Source organism: Saccopteryx leptura, chromosome 5 (genome assembly GCF_036850995.1).
Source record: "Saccopteryx leptura isolate mSacLep1 chromosome 5, mSacLep1_pri_phased_curated, whole genome shotgun sequence".
Taxonomy (NCBI): Eukaryota; Metazoa; Chordata; class Mammalia; order Chiroptera; family Emballonuridae; genus Saccopteryx; species Saccopteryx leptura.
Window position 1 is genome coordinate 212658013 of NC_089507.1, and position 17920 is coordinate 212675932.

The window sequence follows — 17920 nt, forward strand, 5'->3', positions numbered from 1 at the left end:
GAGATCAAACACCAGCTTTCTGACACAGGAAGAAATAGTTGCAGATTTGTGAATCAGATTCCTGTTTTGGATTTTACTAAGGGAAATTATTCATTAGGTTAAGTGCCTTGCCATAATTTAAAATTTTTTTCCCATTGACTTGAGATAGAGTGGGGGAAGGGAGGGAGAAACAGAGAGAGAGGGAAGCAGCAACTTGTTCCACTTAATTGTTCCATCTAGTTGTGCACTCACTGGTTGCTTTTTTTTTTTTTTTTAAGATTTGTATTTATTGATTTTACAGAGAGACGGGGGTGGGAGGGAGCGGAAAAAGAAGTATCAACTCATAGTTGCTTCACTTCAGTTGTTCAATGATTGCCTGTTGTATGTGCCTTGACTGGGCAAGCCCAGGGTTTCAGACTGGCAATCTCAGCTTTCCAAGTGGTTGCTTTATCTGCTGCACCACCACAGGCCAGGCATCGGTTGCTCTTTGCAGGTGCCCTGACCAGGGATCAAACCGTGACCTTGGCGTGTCGGGATGATGCTCTATCCACTGAACAACAAGGCCAGAGCCTTAAAATTTCATATTTCACTAATTTATCTTTTGTTTCTTATACTAAAATGTCAGGACTGAAGTTTAAGAGTTAATGTCAATATTCCCTAATCTCTTAAATTGTCTATTATCCTTACCAAGTGCACACCAGTGTTGTTACCATATTGAAATGCTAATCTCCTTAACAGGCATTTTGTTGATCCTTTCAGGGAAGTACATTTCTACTATTTGGCTGGAGGTTTGCATACAATTTCCCTTGGAGCCCTGGACTTGGGAACAGGAAGCATGTACTACTGCTAGTTTTATAAGAGCCTCATGAGAGGGTGAGGCAGGATGGGCTAGGATCTTACTCTGGTTGTGCCATGGCAGATTGTCTTTGACAGTTCACGGGTAGCTGTTTATTCAGACACTTTTAAAATGCCTCACAAATTATCCTGAAACAGTTAAGCCTAAGTGGTTAAAAAACCAACTTAATTTCTTGAGTACTTTAAGTGTAATATCCAGACTTAGGTTTATAAGGCAGATAGTGTAAGAATTCTAGGATTCTTGTTTTACAGAGCTACTTAGAACATTTGAATAGAGATATTTCTTAAAGTGAAAGCATATAGAATTAACATTCTTTTTTTTTTTTGTATTTTTCTTAAGTTGGAAACGGGGAGGCAGTCAGACAGACTCCCACATGCGCCCAACTGGGATCCACCCGGCATGCCCACCAGGGGGGATGCTCTGCCCATTTGGGGCGTCGCTCTGCCCGCAATCAGAGCCATTCTAGCGCTTGAGGCAGAGGCCACAGAGCCATCCTCAGCGCCTGGGCAAAGTGTGCTCCAATGGAGCCTTGGCTGCGGGAGGGGAAGAGAGAGACAGAGAGGAAGGAGAGGGGGAGGGGTGGAGAAGCTTATGGGTGCTTCTCCTGTGTGCCCCGGCTGGGAATCGAACCCGGGACTCCCGCACACCAGGCCAATGCTCTACCACTGAGCCAACCGGCCAGGGCCTGAATTAACATTCTTTATAAGTAGTCCTTGGCCCTGGCCGTTTGGCTCAGTGGTAGAGTGTCAGCCGGGTGTGTGGAAGTCCTGGGTTAAATTCCCAGCCAGGGCACACAGGAGAAGCGCCCATCTGCTTCTCCATCGTTCCCCCTCTCCTTCCTCTCTGTCTCTCTCTTCCCCTCCCGCAGCCAAGGCTCCACTGGAGCAAAGTTGGCCGGGGCGCTGAGGATGGTTCCATGGCCTCCGCCTGAGGTGCTAGAATGGCTCCAGTTGCAAAGGAGCAACACCCCAGATAGGCAGAGCATTGCCCCCTAGTGGGCATGCCAGGTGGATCCTGGTCGAGCAAATGCAAGTCTGTCTCTCTGCCTCTCCACTTCTCACTTCAGAAAAATACAAAAAAAGTCCTTGAATTTTCTTTTTTTTTTTTTACAGAGACAGAGAGTCAGAGAGAGGGATAGGTAGGGATAGACAGACAGGAACGGAGAGAGATGAGAAGCATCAATCATCAGTTTTTTGTTGCGACACCTTAGTTGTTCATTGATTGCTTTCTCATGTGTGCCTTGACCGTGAGCCTTCAGCAGACTGAGTGACCCCTTGCTCAAGCCAGAGACCTTGGGTCCAAGCTAGTGAGCTTTGCTCAAACCAGATGAGCCCGCGCTCAAGCTGGCGACCTTGGGGTCTCGAACCTGGGTCGTCCGCATCCCAGTCTAACGCTCTATCCACTGCGCCACTGCCTGGTCAGGCTCTTGAATTTTCTTAAATCTAGAAAGAACTGGGAGATTCTGTTTAGCTCTAGCTTAGTGATTCATCCTCTCATTTTATGATTTAGGAATATACAGCTTTATGGGAAGGTCATGACTAGAACTCCAGGCACACTCTGCTATGTTCAGCCTAGCTCTCTTTCTGTTCTGTTACCCTGTGTTCTATTATCATAAATAATGCTAGTCTATTCTCAAAATATACCCAGTTGATTTTACTACTCATAATTTGACATTTTTCTGTATGAAAACATTTTAAGAAGTGAATATGGAGGTTAGGAAATCGTTGTGTGGGCTTTGGCTTTATTTCACTTCCTTAGATGAATGGTACAGCAGCTGTGGTGGTGCACAGTTGTGAGCCCAGGACATCTGTGTTTCACATTTATTTGTTTGCTTGTTTGTTTTTTACAGTTGTCATCTGTAATAAATTTATTTCAGAGTATAAGTAAATGTTCAGTTAAAAGGTATAATCAGCATATTTACAGTTTTGCAACAGAAAGAGTAGGAAAGCGACAACAAAGACTAAGTCTGTAACTAACTACATATGTGACGTAGGGCAAATCATGTAACCTCTGTGGGGCTCTGTTTCTGCTCCCTACTTAATTAGAATCCTTCATGGGTTCTCCCCAGGACAGATGTATTGGTTTTTGTTTAGTATTTGTTAATTGCAGCAAGACTTGCATAATGCAAAATGTACAAATCATGAGGATATTGAATTATAAAATGAGCACCTTAGTGTAATCACTATTGATGTATTTTGAAAAGCATCCTTGGTGATTATGATAGGCTTTTCTTGTTAAAAACAAGCAAATAAAAACCCTGGACTTGAAACTGTAGATAATCTCATGTGTTTACAACTTTTTAGAATGAAATTAGCAGAAACAGTAGTAGAGAGAATGAATTTGAGCAGTCATAAAAATTTTACTTTGAAGAGATATATTGGACTTATATTTTTAGTCTTTTTCTTCTGATGTCTCTCTTCCTCTTTGCCCTTTTTTCTTTCTGTCTAGGTCCTGGATAGAATGGAGAGGGGTCCTACTGAACCTCTATCTTTTCTGAGAGTGGTCAGAGTTCTTACACAGGTCTGTTGATTCTATGAATACAAATGCCAGTTTGATTTATAAAAAACTTAGTTTCTACTTCAACAAAGAAATAGACTTTACTTTTTAGAAAAGAAGACGTTTTTATCTGAATGTTTGTAGAGTGTTTTACTTTGGGAAGCTGCATTGGGCCTGTGGATTAGACCCAAAGTGACTGAGTTAAGGTCTGCATGTAGCAAAGCAGTTGAGTATCAGTTCTGATGGAAATACAGCTGTATGTAATATGGAAGAATTCTTTATTGGTTTCATAGAAAGTACCAAGATGAAAAGGTGAATATATTAGTTGTCCATGATTCTGGAGAGGATTGCAGTCATGGATAAATCCAAAAAGGAAAATTATTTATTTGGTTCTCTTTATGTTGTTCTCAGAATGCATAACATTGCAAAAAAAATCAAAGCTAGGCCCTGGCCGGTTGGCTCAGTGGTAGAGCGTCGGCCTGGCGTGCAGAAGTCCTGGGTTCGATTCCCAGCCAGGGCACACAGGAGAAGCACCCATCTGCTTCTCCACCCCTCCCCCTCTCCTTCCTCTCTGTCTCTCTCTTCCCTTCCTGCAGCGAGGCTCCATTGGAGCAAAGATGGCCCGCTGGGGATGGCTCCTTGGCCTCTGCCCCAGGTGCTAGAGTGGCTCTGGTCGCAACAGAGCGATGCCCTGGAGGGGCAGAGCGTCGCCCCCTGGTGGGCGTGCCAGGTGGATCCCGGTCGGGCGCATGCGGGAGTCTGTCTGACTGTCTCTCCCCGTTTCCAGCTTCAGAAAAATAAAAATAATCAAATTACCTTGCGAATCTCTGATTCAGAAATGGGCAAGTATATATATTTAGGTTTTTGTTTTTAGCACAGGAGAGAGAAGAGGTGATAGACAGCAGTCAGGGACAGATGGACAGGAAAGGAGAGATGAGAAGCATCAACTCAGTTGTGTCACCTTAGTTGTTCATTGATTGCTTTCTCATATGTGCCTTGATTGAGGGGGAGGGGGCTCTAGCCAAGCCAGTGACACCTTGCTCAAGCCAGTGACTTTGGGCTCAAGCCAGTGACCTTGGACTTCAAGCCAGCCACCATGGGGTCATGTCTATGATCCCACACTCAAGCCAATGACCCCCGCGCTCAAGCTGGTGAGCCTGTGCTCAAGCCAGATGAGCCCGCACTCAAGCTGGTGACCTTGGGGTTTTGAGCCTGGTGCTCTTATCACTGCGCCAGTTCAGGCTAGTTGGGTTTGGGTTTTTTTTATAGTTGGTTTTGAGTTTTACTTTTCACTCATCTACTTCTGTCATCACCATAAATGAACTATATCATTAATCAGAAATAGAAACTCTAACTCAGTGATTTCCCAAATTTGTCTTCACATTTCAAGTCACCTATGGAGCTTGGCAAACTACTGATACCTTTGTCTCCCCCCCCTCCACCCCAATTGGGATTTTATTTAATTGGCCTGAGCTTTAGAATTTTAGGTGATTCTAGAGTGCAGACAAGTTTGAGACTCCTACTCTAGTTGTAGATCTGGCCACTATGCAACTTGTAACTTTTTTTTCATAAATATTTAGATAAACATATAAATAAGGGGATAAATATTTTGATTTAAGAATCCTGTGCTTTAAAACCCAAGTTTTTACTAGAATGTAAACTCCTTAAAAGCAACGACCATGTCTGTATTTTCTTCACCGTGATATCTTTAGCATTTAGAATAATACCTGGCATATATTATATGCTTAAATAATTTTTTTTTTTTTTACAGAGACAGAGAGAGAGTCAGAGAGAGGGATAGATAGGGAGGGACAGACAGACAGGAACGGAGAGAGATGAGAAGCATCAATCATTAGTTTTTCGTAGCGACACCTTAGTTGTTCATTGATTGCTTTCTCATATGTGCTACAGCAGAGCGAGTGACCCCTTGCTCGAGCCAGCAACCTTGGGTCCTTTGCATCCCAGTCTGATGCTCTATCCACTGCGCCACTCCCTGGTCAGGCTTAAATAATTTGTTGAATGAGTGAATGAACCTGTCAGTCTTTAGAGCAGCGGTTCTCAACCTGTGGGTCGCGACCCCGGCGGGGTTCGAACGACCAAAACACAGGGGTCGCCTAAAGCCATCGGAAAATACATATTGAAAAAACACAGGTTGAGAACCGCTGCTCTAGTGGGTCTTGATTTCTCACTGGCTCTTAGCTGCAGGTTGCTCTCTGTGCCTTGTCGTGTGGCCTCTTCAGCATGGCATGCTGGAAGGCAATAGGGAGTCTCCTAGGGAGATAGAAGTCGTAATCTTTCATAACCTAATCATAGAAGTGACATCCCATCATCTTTGCCATACTCTATAGCAGGGATAGTCAACCTTTTTATACCTACCGCCCACTTTTGTATCTCTGTTAGTAGTAAAATTTTCTAACCGCCCACCGGTTCCACAGTAATGGTGATTTATAAAGTAGGAAAGTAACTTTACTTTATAAAATTTATAAAGCAGAGTTACAGCAAGTTAAAGCATATAATAATAATTACTTACCAAGTACTTTTATGTTGGATTTTTGCTAAGTTTGGCAGAATCAATCTTTAAAAAACAACTTACTATAGTTAAATCTATCTTTTTATTTATACTTTGGTTGTTCCGCTACCGCCCACCATGAAAGCTGGAACGCCCACTAGTGGGTGGTAGGGAGGGACCAGGTTGACTTCCACTGCTCTATAGGTTAGAAGCAAGTCACTAGGCCAGCCCACACTCCGAGAGAGGATATTACGCAAGGGAGTGAATACTAGGAGGCTGGAATAATTGGTGTTCATCTAAGAAGTTCGTCTACCGTAGAAGGCATGGCTTAGTGCCAGGCTGGGACTAGATAGGACATAGAGAGGGGTGGGGAGGAGGGGAGGATGTGAAATTTTCCTTACCTTCCCTCTATCAAACTGTGTCTTCTCTCTACCTTTCACATTAGCCTCTCTCCCCTTCAAGAAAAGAGACATAAAGGTCATTCCCACAAAAAGATTTTAATCTTGAGTAGTACTGTTTTTGAGAGATTCAGTGAAGAACTTCCTGAATTGGGTATTGTTTAGATACATATTTTTTTTTATTTTAGATTTTATTTATTCATTTTTATTGGAGAGAGAGAGAGAAAGAGAGAGAAGGAGAGAGAGAGAGAGAAGAGGGGAGGAGCAGGAAGCATCAACTCCCATATGTGCCTTGACCAGGCAAGCCCAGGGTTTCGAACCAGCGACCTCAGCATTCCAGGTCGACACTTTATCCACTGCGCCACCACAGGTCAGGCTAGATACATATATTTTTTTTTTTTGAATTTTGCAAATGTAATTTTGGGCAGAAGAAACACAAAGAAGGAGTTATATGTGCAGAATGATTTGGTTTTTTAAAAGTTTGAATAGATACATATTTTTTTAATGTTTATTTTATTGATTTTTAGAAGGAGGAAAAGAGAGAGAGACAGTAACATCAATCTGTTTCTGTGTGTGCCCTGACCAGGGATTGAACTAGCAACCTCTGTGCTTCAGGACGAAGCTCTAACCAACTGAATCACATGGCCAGGGCTAGATATGTATTTTATTTGATTTAATTTTTTTTTTTTTTTCATTTTTCCAAAGCTGGAAACAGGGAGGCAGTCAGACAGACTCCCGCATGCGCCCGACCGGGATCCACCCGGCACGCCCACCAGGGGGCGATGCTCTGCCCCTCTGGGGCGTCGCTCTGTTGCATCCAGAGCCATTCTAGTGCCTGAGGCAGAGGCCACAGAGCCATCCCCAGCGCCCGGGCCATCTTTGCTCCAATGGAGCCTCAGCTGCGGGAGGGGAAGAGAGAGACAGAGAGGAAGGAGAGGGGGAGGGGTGGAGAAGCAGATGGGCGCTTCTCCTGTGTGCCCTGGCCGGGAATCGAACCCGAGACTCCTGCACGCCAGGCCGACGCTCTACCACTGAGCCAACCGGCCAGGGCCTAGATATGTATTTTAAAAAGCATTTTGTTATAGAAATTGAGAGAGATACAAAACCAGAAGACTATCTTGAAACCCTCATGTACCTTTCACTTAGCTTCAACAGTTTATTTTCAACTTTGACAATATGGACATTTTGGTCTGGATAATTCTTTGTTTTGGAGATTGCTCTATGCATTGTAGGACATTTAACAGCATTCCTGACCTCTATAGGCAGTATTCCAAATATAGTAGGGATATACTATATTTTATCCATTTACTAATTGATGGGCATTTGGGTTATTTCTGGTTTGCTTTCAGTTTGAATCTATGATAAATAGAGTTGTTATTAACTTTCATAGGCAAGTCTTTATGTAGACCTGTTTTCATTTATTTGGGGTAAAAACCTAGAGGTGAGATTGCTGGATCCTATGATAAGTATATACTTAACTTTATGAGACACTACCAGATTGTATGTACCTTTTAATGTTTCCACCAGTATGAGAGTTCTAGTTGTTCTACATCCTTGTCAACATTTGATATTGTCATTCTTTTAAATTTTAACCATTATAGTAGGTGTGCTATTTCTTTGTGGCCGTTTTTTTTCAATTACAATTAACATACACTGTTATATTAGTTTCAGATGTACAACACAGTAATTAGACATTTATATAACTTGTGAAGTGATAGCCCTGGTAAATTTAGTGCCCATCTGACACCATACTGCAGTTTGTATCATCTCTTTTTTTGAGAGAGAGAGAAAGACATCAAGAGAGGGACAGATAGGGACAGGCAGACAGGAAAGGAGAGAGGTGAGAAGCATCAATTCGTCATTGCAGCATCTTAGTTGTTCATTGATTGTTTTCTCATATGTGCCTTGACCATGGGGTTCCAGCTGAGCCAGTGACCCCTTGCTCAAGCCAGCGACCTTGGGCTTCAATCCAGTGACCTTTGGGCTCAAGCTAATGAGCCTGCGCTCAAGCCAGCGAACCTCGGGGCTTCGACCTGGGTCCTCAGCATCCCAGGCTGACGCTCTATCCACTGCTGCCTGGTCAGGCTGTATCAATTTTAGATACTCATGTTATATTTGCTTCACAAGAAAATTGGGAAGTTTTCTTTCTTTTTATATACTCTGGAACAGTTTCAGATCATTAGACTTATCTCTTCTCTACAAGGTTAATAGTGTTTCCATTCATTCTGTACATGGTACTTTTGGGAGCATTATTATATTTACATAGACCAGAGATTTTCCTCTTTTTTGTATCATGATACACATCAACTAATTAGTAAAATTTTGTGGTGCACCAAAATATATATAGCTAATCTGGAAAAAAAAAGTATAATTGATTCATTCACACAAGATGTCTATTGTTGTGTTAGCTGTTGTCATTTTTTAAATTTGACAGTCTGAAGGAAAAGAGGTCAGTGCCCCTAACTAGTTAGGTATTACATGTTTTAAAAATTCTTGCAGCACACCAGTGTGCCTCCTGTGACACACCGGTTGAAAATCACTGACATAGGTTTGAGCAAAAGCCTGAGCAAGAGTCTCTGTGTTCCTTTTAATTTCCTTCGTGTCTGTGGCTATCTTACTTTATATATTTGGATTGTCTTCCTTTTTTACTCACTAGATTAAGTAGTGGTTTAAATATTTTACTGATTTTTCTCCCAATGTACCAATTTTTGGATTTATTTGTCAGTTTTGCTAATGTTTTTTTACTTTCTGATTAATTTCTGCTTTCGTCTGTATTAATTCCTTCATTTTGCTTTCAGTTCACATTATCAGTTTTTTCCCTAACCATTTGAGTCAGATGTTTAATTCTTTGTTTGTTCTGATAAAGGTATTTATGCCTATGACTTTTCTTCTTTACTGATTTGGTTGTATTCTTTAGGTTCCAATATGTAGTATTTTCCTTTTCTAGAAATTTTGCAATTTTTATTTCATTTTTAACCCAAGTCCAAGATTTTGTTGTTGTTTTAGGTGGAAAGGCCTTTGTTTTTTTTTGTTTTTGTTTTTTTTAAATTTATAATTTTAGTGCATGGTCAACAGAGTATTTGGCCTATCTTATTGTTGTTACTTTTTGGATGTATTGAAATTTTCTTTATGGCCTTTCTTGAAGGTTAATTTTTATTAACATTCCATGGAAACTTAAGAATGGCCTTTTCTCCCCCCCCCCCCCCCCCCCCCGCCCTTCTTTTCCGAGTGAGAGGATGGGAGATAGAGAGACTGCTGCATGTGCCCTGACTGGGACCTACCCAGCAACCCCCGTCTGGGGCCTGTGCTCTGCCCATCTGGGGCCATGCTCACAACTGAGTTATATATTTTTAGCACCTCAGCTGGAGGTTCCACAGATCCATCCTCAGTGCCCAGGGGCTGATGCGCTCTAACCAATCGAGCCATGGCTGCAGGAGGGGAAAAGAGAGAGAAAGGGGAAAAGAAGGGGTGGAGAAGCAGATGGTCTCTTCTCCTGTGTGTCCTGACTGAGAATTGAACCTGGGACATCCACATGCTGGGCTGATGCTCTACCACTGAGCAAACTGGCCAGGGCCAAAAATGGCCTTTTCTTGAGTTAAAAAATAATTAAGGAATAGTTTTTCCTCTAATAATTATTTATTAATATATAGTGCATTTACTCATGTAAAATTTTGAGATTATAAAATCAATATTTATCAATTATGTAAAACTATGACAGTCAAGTTAAAGACATTATATACAGATATTAAGTGGGAAATTTTTTCTGAAGCATGCCAATATTATGTACTTTCTAGGCATAATCCCTGTGTGTATAATAAAGAACATTTTAGAACTTAAACTGAAAATTTAATGAGTAAAATATATAAAACTATAGGTAAAATAGGAAAGAACTTAAACCTACACTTTATGAAGCTTAAACATGAATTTTGAAATGATGTTAAAAGAAGTGTGTTTTGTTTTGTTTTTAGGTTTTATTTATTGATTTTAGAGAGAGGAAAAGAGAGAGAGAAGGCAGGGAGGAGCAGGAAGCATCAACTCATAGATGTGCCTTGACCAGGCAAGCCCGGGTTTTCAAACGAGCAACCTCAGGTTGACATCTCTTACTTAGTTTGTACACAGCATATTTTGGTTTGGGCACTAAGTTCTATAAGCAGTGAGGCATGGTGTTAATTTATTTTAATTTGACAGATTTAAAAATGAAGGTATATCATGGGCTGTAATGTTTAGGGTCCCAGTTTCATGATTCTTAAATGAAACTGGTGTATGTCCCTGCGTTGATTCTGTATTCTGAATGCTTACTGATGAGTGGTTCAAGGTCTCAGAAAAAATACTTTTTGTAGACTTAAAGAAAACCCTATTTTAACATTGTCTGGAGATGTCTAAGTTGACTTGATAACTTGTGGTATTTGCATGAACTTCTGTTGCAAAAATAGATGATCTGTGTAATTCCTATATAATATTGTGACTTCCTTTTTTTTTTTAGAATTTTTATTTGGCTGCTAGCTTGAAATACAGGCCCTAAAAATGCCAGCTTGTTTGGATGTAGAAGATCACCTGGATAAATGATAAAAATTAAGAAAGACATTTTGGTGAGTGAAACCTTATATGAGAGAGTAGCTATGGCTCAGCTTAATTCCAGGCAATAGAATGACGCTACCAACATTACGTAGCAAGTAAAAAACTGTTTTCTTCATCATCTACTGTTGTGTCAAAAGACAAGATAGTCCTTCAGCCAGGTATTGGAGACATCGGCACATTTAATGACGCCAAAATGCACTATGTTTGAGTACCTCGTCTTCTGGGGTTAAGAGCTTTGGTTAATCTCTTTTTTCTCGGGAAGTCCACAGCCCTCCCAAGAGGCACATCGTAACAACTTAACTGTATTTTAAATATCTGATTGTATAATTATGCATTGCAATGCTTTTTCTGTCTTCTCTTTTCAAAGGTTTTCTTATTGTCCACTTGGCACATGCTTCTGGAATAATATTCACCATGGTTTTGGATGACCTTCCAAACTTAGAAGATATCTATACTTCCTTGTGTTCATCATCAGTGGAAGACTCAGAGATGGATTTTGACTCTGGATTAGAAGATGATGACACAAAAAGTGATAGTATTTTGGAGGATTCCACAATCTTCGTGGCCTTCAAAGGAAATATAGATGATAAAGACTTCAAATGGAAATTAGACACAATATTGGAGAATGTGCCCAGTTTGTTACACATGGGTAATTTGCTTTAATTATTTTTTTTCCTTCTAAGTGTTTGCTCTTTTACGGTTATCTTGAGTTTTACAAACAAAAATTTTGCTGTACTGGTTTGAGAGACTGATTTTAATTACAAAGTTGGAATTTTAGGATTTTTTTTCTTTATAGAAATATTATGTTTCTTTTAAGTACATGGAGGAACTCAACATAGTAATACTTAAATAATCTGCTCTAGTAGATAGGAGTAATTCTCGTAACCAAAATATATTTATTGTTTTTAACTCTCTGGTCTTTAGTGTCCTTACCTGTAAAATAAAGAGGGTAGACTGGATCTTTAAGGCTTCTTAAAGCTTACAAAAATCTTTTACTCCATGGTTCTACTTAAACTATACTTGAAATTTCAATCAGAGGTTTCTAACCAACAGGTTGCTTGATCCAGCCATCAGCTATGTGTTATGGCCCTTTCATTTTTTTTTTTTATGTTTGAATTTTATTGCTAGTGCTTTGAAAATTTAAATATTTTACATAAAAATTCATATTTGGGGTTTATCTTTAAAAATGGAAAGCGCTGATAACATTGAGCTCTCCCTCTGTCCCCAATAGTGCTGAAAAGCAGCTTTCACTGAGGGCAGGCCCTTACCTCACTGCAGTTCCCGTCCGGTCTCTGCACACACTTACGTTACGGCTTTGATCTTGTGGGCATTTGTGTTTTTGAACCTTGGTTTACATGTCCTCCATCTTTTCTGGTTAGCACAATTATCTAATCCCTTCAGACATAGTGCAAAGCCTAGGTTTTATGCTTCTATACCAAATCTTGATTTGATCAAGTGCTCATTAGTTTTTTTAGGTTTGGCTTTTTATTTTCTTAGAGATTTGATGTCAGGAGAGAAGCTGCTGCTGTTTTTTTCAAGGACTTTTTTACTGTGTTATATAAGACATTTTATAGTTATGGATTATTTAGCATATAGTATTAGAGAACTTGATGTGTTAAAGTTGCAGTTATCACTATCATTGTCACTATAATCACAGTCATATCATATTATAAGGACCCAGTTGGGCCTGGAATTGTTCATTGTTCTTAATTACCCACATTTTCCCCCTTGTTTTCAAATTGTTGAGTCAGTTTATTTATGGCTTTTAAATAAATTACCAAACCCAGTCTTATGCTTTATCAGATTATATTCTTGGTGCAAAAAGTATTTAAGTCAGATCTTCTCAGATATGATGGAAGTTAAAATTTTTTTGATAAGCCTGACTGGTGGTGGCGCAGTGGATAGAGTGTTGACCCAGGACACTAAGGTCCTCAGTTCGAAACCCTTAGGTCTCCAGCTTGAGTGCAGGGTCACTTGAGCCACAGGATCGTCGACATGACCCCAGGGTTCCTGGCTTGAACCCAAAAGTCATTGGCTTGAAGCCCAAGGTCGCTAGCTTGAGCAAGGGCTCACTGGCTGAGCTTGAGCCCCCCAGTCAAGACACATATGAAAAGCAATCAATGAACAGCTAAAATGAAGCAACTATGAGTTGATACTTCTCATCTCTTTCCTCCCTCCCTCTCCCTTCCTGTCTTTCTCTCTTTTAAATCAATTAAGAAAAATTTTTTTATAATGTATAACTACATTATAGACAGGAATTTTTCTGTAACCATATGACAAGTAGATAGTACCATAAGCATATTTGATATTTGTCTAGACCACGTACAAGATTCCAGTACTCTCAGATTGGGAGGAAACCCTATAGCATCTGTACTGTGTGGAACCAGGATTCCAAGCTTCCAGTCTTTTGCTGTTTGGAGGTGTGTCATGGAAATTGACCTGAGAATCAGAGCTGGATTTTTTTTTTTTTTTTTTTTTGCATTTTTCTGAAGCTGGAAACAGGGAGAGACAGTCAGACAGACTCCCGCATGCGCCCAACCAGGATCCACCCGGTACGCCCACCATGGGGCGACGCTCTGCCCACCAGGGGGTGATGCTCTGCCCATCCTGGGCGTCGCCATGTTGCGACCAGAGCCACTCTAGCGCCTGGGGCAGAGGCCACAGAGCCATCCCCAGCGCCCGGGCCATCTTTGCTCCAATGGAGCCTTGGCTGCGGGAGGGAAAGAGAGAGACAGAGAGGAAGGCGCAGCGGAGGGGTGGAGAAGCAAATGGGCGCTTCTCCTGTGTGCCCTGGCCGGGAATCGAACCCCGGTCCTCCGCACGCTAGGCCGACGCTCTACCGCTGAGCCAACCGGCCAGGGCTCAGAGCTGGATTTTAATGCCATCTCTGATGCTTCCAGGTAGCCATAGGATCCTGAGCCAATTACTTACCCCTTCTGGGCTTCAGTTTCCTTGCCTGTAAAGTGGACTTGGACTGAATATTGTCTATTTTTTTCTAAATGTCTGTGATTATATTATCTTACTGTTCTTAGCAAGCGATCTCTTTTTTCCATATTAGAACAAGTGAACTTTATGTCTGGGTAACTTTTTTTTTTTTTTTTTTGAGCAAGAGAGACAGGAAGAGAGAGAGATGAGAAGTATCAACTCATATTTGTGTCACTTTAGTTATTCATTGATTGCTTCTCATATATGCCTTGATGAGGGGGGCAGGGCTCAAGCTGAGCCAGTGACCCCTTGCTCAAGCCAGCGACCTTTGAGTTCAAGCCAGTGACTTGGGATCATGTCGATGATTCCACACTCAAGCCGGTGACCCTGCGCTCAAGCCAGATGAGCCCACGCTCAAGCCGCTGCCTCCAAGTTTCAAGCCTGGGACCTCAGCGTCCCAGGTCAACGCTCTGTCCACTGCACCCCCACTGGTCAGTCTGGGTAAGTTAACTTTCAATGTATGATGGTTTTGGAGTTGGTAGGGGCTTTAGGCAACATGTAGGCACTTCCCCCTCTGTGAATATTCCATATTTTGAGAATAGATATGACTATATGACCATTTTAGTATTGGAATGTATAACTGAATACAAAAATATTTAATTTAACTGAGTTTTAACAGAAGGCAAAATTATTTTGTCTGGACTTGTTTATTTTTTAAATCTTTGTTTTTAATGATCATCTATATTGATTTTACAGAAAGAGGAGGAGAGGAAGGGGGATGAGAAGTATCAACTCATAGTTGCTTACTTTAGTTATTCATTGATTGCTTGTCATATGTGCCTTGACCAGGCAAGCCCAGGGCTTCAAACAGTGACCTCAGCATTCCAGGTCAGTGTTTTATCCACTGCGCCATCACAGGTCAGGCACAATAAAAAAACTTTTTTTTTTAACAGTGTCAGACAAAGCCTAGCCTGTGGTGGTGCAGTGGATAGAGCATTGACCTGGAATACTGGGGTTGCTGATTTGAAACCCTGAGCCTGTCCTGTCAAGGCACATATAAGAAGCAACTACTACTTTCTCTCTCTCTCCTCTCTCTAAACTCAATAAATAAAATCTTTTTTTAAAAGTTTTTATATTGCTAACTGGACCTGGGATTTGCTTTCCATCTGTAAAATATAATTACAAACAACATTACCTCCTCAATTAGTTTTTGTGTCTATTTTAAAAAACATGTCCTGAAGTTTGCATTGACTTTCAGACTTGCTGAAATGTAATGTTTTCATATGCTAACTGAAGTTTGGTTGTCAGATTTATGTTGTTTTTCCCCCTCAGTTTGGTGTGCTTCAGTGGAAATTCTACTTTTGTTTAGGAAAAGATTTAAAAATCAGAGACATAAAGAATCAAGACTTAAGCCCTCCTTAAACTGAAGTATTTTTGGACAATGGAAGAAATGTTTTCTCCCTGTCTTTATAATTATCTTCCAACAGGGATGCTCAGTGAATATTTAAATGAGTATTATAATTTCAAATATTTCATTTGAAGAATTAAAATTGCTTAATTTTTTACCTATAAATCTACTAATATCCTTCATAACCCTGTTTCTTTAAATAAGCTACAGATTCCCTAGTATTCTATAACTGGCATATCTGTCAATTGAATTTTTATAGAATTTCACTTGAAATTGGAGACTTCTCAGTTCATATACATTGAGCTGAGCCCAGAAGTAGACATTATTCTATTAATTTAAACTTAACCTGTGTCCTCTCATATATTTCTTACTCTTTCCATTTATTTGTACTGCTTTCCATTTATTCAGTTTCCATGGGGTAGCAGGTCCTGCATTGGGGTTTTGGCATATGTTATCTTAGTCAGCACTCACAATCTCATGAAGTAGCTTTTTCATGGTTTTAGAAAAAAGAAAGGTAATTTTCAGATAGATTAAATAACTTGTTCATGGTCACCCAGATGCTGAGTGGTAAAGCTGGGATTAGATTTGAAGTCTACCTAACACCAAAGCCTGAGCTTCTCAGCTATTCCAAGCTGGTGCCCTGCCTTGTTCTTTTACTTTTTTGTTGTTGTTTTGTTTGTTTCATGTCTTCTGGTGGCTAAGAGATTACTAATATTATTCTCTTTCTTTCAAAACCAAGAATCCAGCAAGTTAAAGGTACAGAAGGTGGAGCCGTGGAACAGTGTGCGTGTGACATTCAACATCCCCCGGGAGGCGGCGGAACGGCTACGGATCCTTGCTCAGAGCAACAACCAGCAGCTTCGGGAGCTGGGGATTCTCTCTGTTCAGATTGAAGGTGCCCATCCGGACCCAAATCTTAACAACAGCAGAGTGTAGCATGATTTCCTGTGCTGCTTTGTCTGTTCCTCTTCTCCTAAGTTTCAGAGTGTCACATAATTTACATGATCTATGCTTCGCATTGTGATACCTTAAGATAAAGAGGGATAGAGGCTTTGGTTGGGTCCTGATGTTTCAGCATCTGTAGCCTCGGTCTTCATCCCCCTGGTGACTTTGGCTGTCAGCCTCTCAGGCTCCAATTGTACCGGCATCCTGACCAGGAACTCATTTATCTTTTGAAGAATATCTCATTTCAGTTGCTTCCTTCTACCAGCTAAGCCTTAGTTTTTATTTCTTTTTTCATCTAACAGAGATTAGGAGGCCCTAAACAATTCAACAGTTCTTTTATAGCAGTATTCAGTTTTCAAATATTTTTCCAGAGTGATCTTTTCAAAATGAAAATATACTACCCATACACACAACTTAACTTCCTGTGATGGCTTGCTATTGTTCATAGAGTCAAGACCAAAGTCTTTATCATGACCTCAGGCTTTGTGGGGTTGACTTCTACCTTTTTAATCCAACCTTACCTTGTACAACTCTTCACCTTGCTGTCTGTGTTCCAGCCTTTCCAGCTTTCTTTTGGAACCTTGAATATGCATTTCTTCTTCCTGCCACAGGTCCTTTGCATTGATATCTTCTCTATATGGAATTTCCCCTTTCCTTAGTTAACACCTATTCAGCCTTCCAGTATCAGCTTACATCTTCTTGATGTATTTTCTAAACTTGACTCAACCAGAGTTTTTTGTTATGTGTTCTCATAGAAGTCTGGATTTTTTTCCCTCAGATCATTTATCTCACACTTTTATTAGAGCAGTTATTTGATTATTGTTTTGTTCCCTCATAGACTGCAGGCTCAAGTAGGGTAGCCACCATGTCTTGTTTTGCTTACTGTTGTATTTTTGCCTGCCATGTTTTAGGTTCTTCAGTGACCATATGTTGAACCAAAGCAAGGGAAGCACAGATAGAATAGCACCACTTTGTTTCAGCACTCCGAATACACTGCTAAGTAAAATGGCGCCCTTGTTTTTCTGAACTTAAAAAGAGCTCATGACCTTGGTAGGGCAGACTAACCTGTGAGAGGTGTAAGTACCAGGTATGGGGGAGCACAAGGAAGGTTCTATCTTTGGGTGCCCAGTGAATTAAAACCCTCTCCTGCCCTCTTATGTTGATCCAGCAGGTGGCAACCCAGGATTCTAGCATTACATCCCACTGGTGGGCCACGCCCTCCTGACCCTGTGCTGGCTTAGAACCTAAATGCCCCACTACATCAGCAGCTGAGAAGGCTGACATTTTGTATATAGAAATGAATATTTTGTGCAGTTAGGATTGTAGGGTGCTGTACCCCAGAAGGGACGGTACCAACAAAGGTTATTTAGAGAGGGTGGTAAGTATCACCCGAGTTAAAAGGGCTTTGGTAGTTAGTGTTTTTCCCTGGAGAGAGGAAATGTGTTTCTTCTCTTAATCAGACCTACTTCCTACAAGGACTTAAAAGGGTGAGCTGCCGGCTCCCCTTCATTGTGACAGACATAAGTTAAAAGTAAGTATCAGCAGGAGACAACATAGAGAAGATTCATTTCTAGAAGTTGAGAAATTCACATACAGCAGAAAGGAGTTCTTTAACTTTTAGGTAACGTGTGTGTCCCGGGGTCTCCCTTCTCTCTCCATATTCCCTGGGCATTCAGACAAGAGGGAAAGTAGTGGTGGCAGCAGCTGTTGCTTTTGTGAAATTAATAGTAAGTTGATTCCTTTGTAAGTTGTAAGGGGAGGAGTTGCCCCTGCTGGGTGTCTGCTGCAGGGGTGCAGGGCGAGGCTGTGCCCCAGTCTGTTCCCCA

The 17920-nt window shown here is 41.0% G+C and overlaps 1 protein-coding gene across 12 annotated transcripts in view; it reads left to right on the forward strand.

Moving 5' to 3' along the window:
* NCOA6 (nuclear receptor coactivator 6) overlaps positions 1-17920 on the forward strand; it is an 81842-nt gene that overhangs the window by 8516 nt on the left and 55406 nt on the right. For 9 of the 12 annotated variants that reach the window (XR_010751461.1, XM_066384016.1, XM_066384022.1 and 6 more), the window contains exons 2-4: positions 10722-10827; positions 11184-11465; positions 15889-16044. Coding sequence is in view for 11 of the 12 variants with exons in the window: in XM_066384016.1 (XP_066240113.1) it covers positions 11231-11465; positions 15889-16044 (391 nt within the window). In the remaining variant the exon portion in view is untranslated. Of the gene's footprint in view, positions 1-3283; positions 3356-10242; positions 10328-10721; positions 10828-11183; positions 11466-15888; positions 16045-17920 lie in introns of those variants that run through there. The other 3 variants (XM_066384018.1, XM_066384019.1, XM_066384021.1) reach the window with 2 other exon arrangements.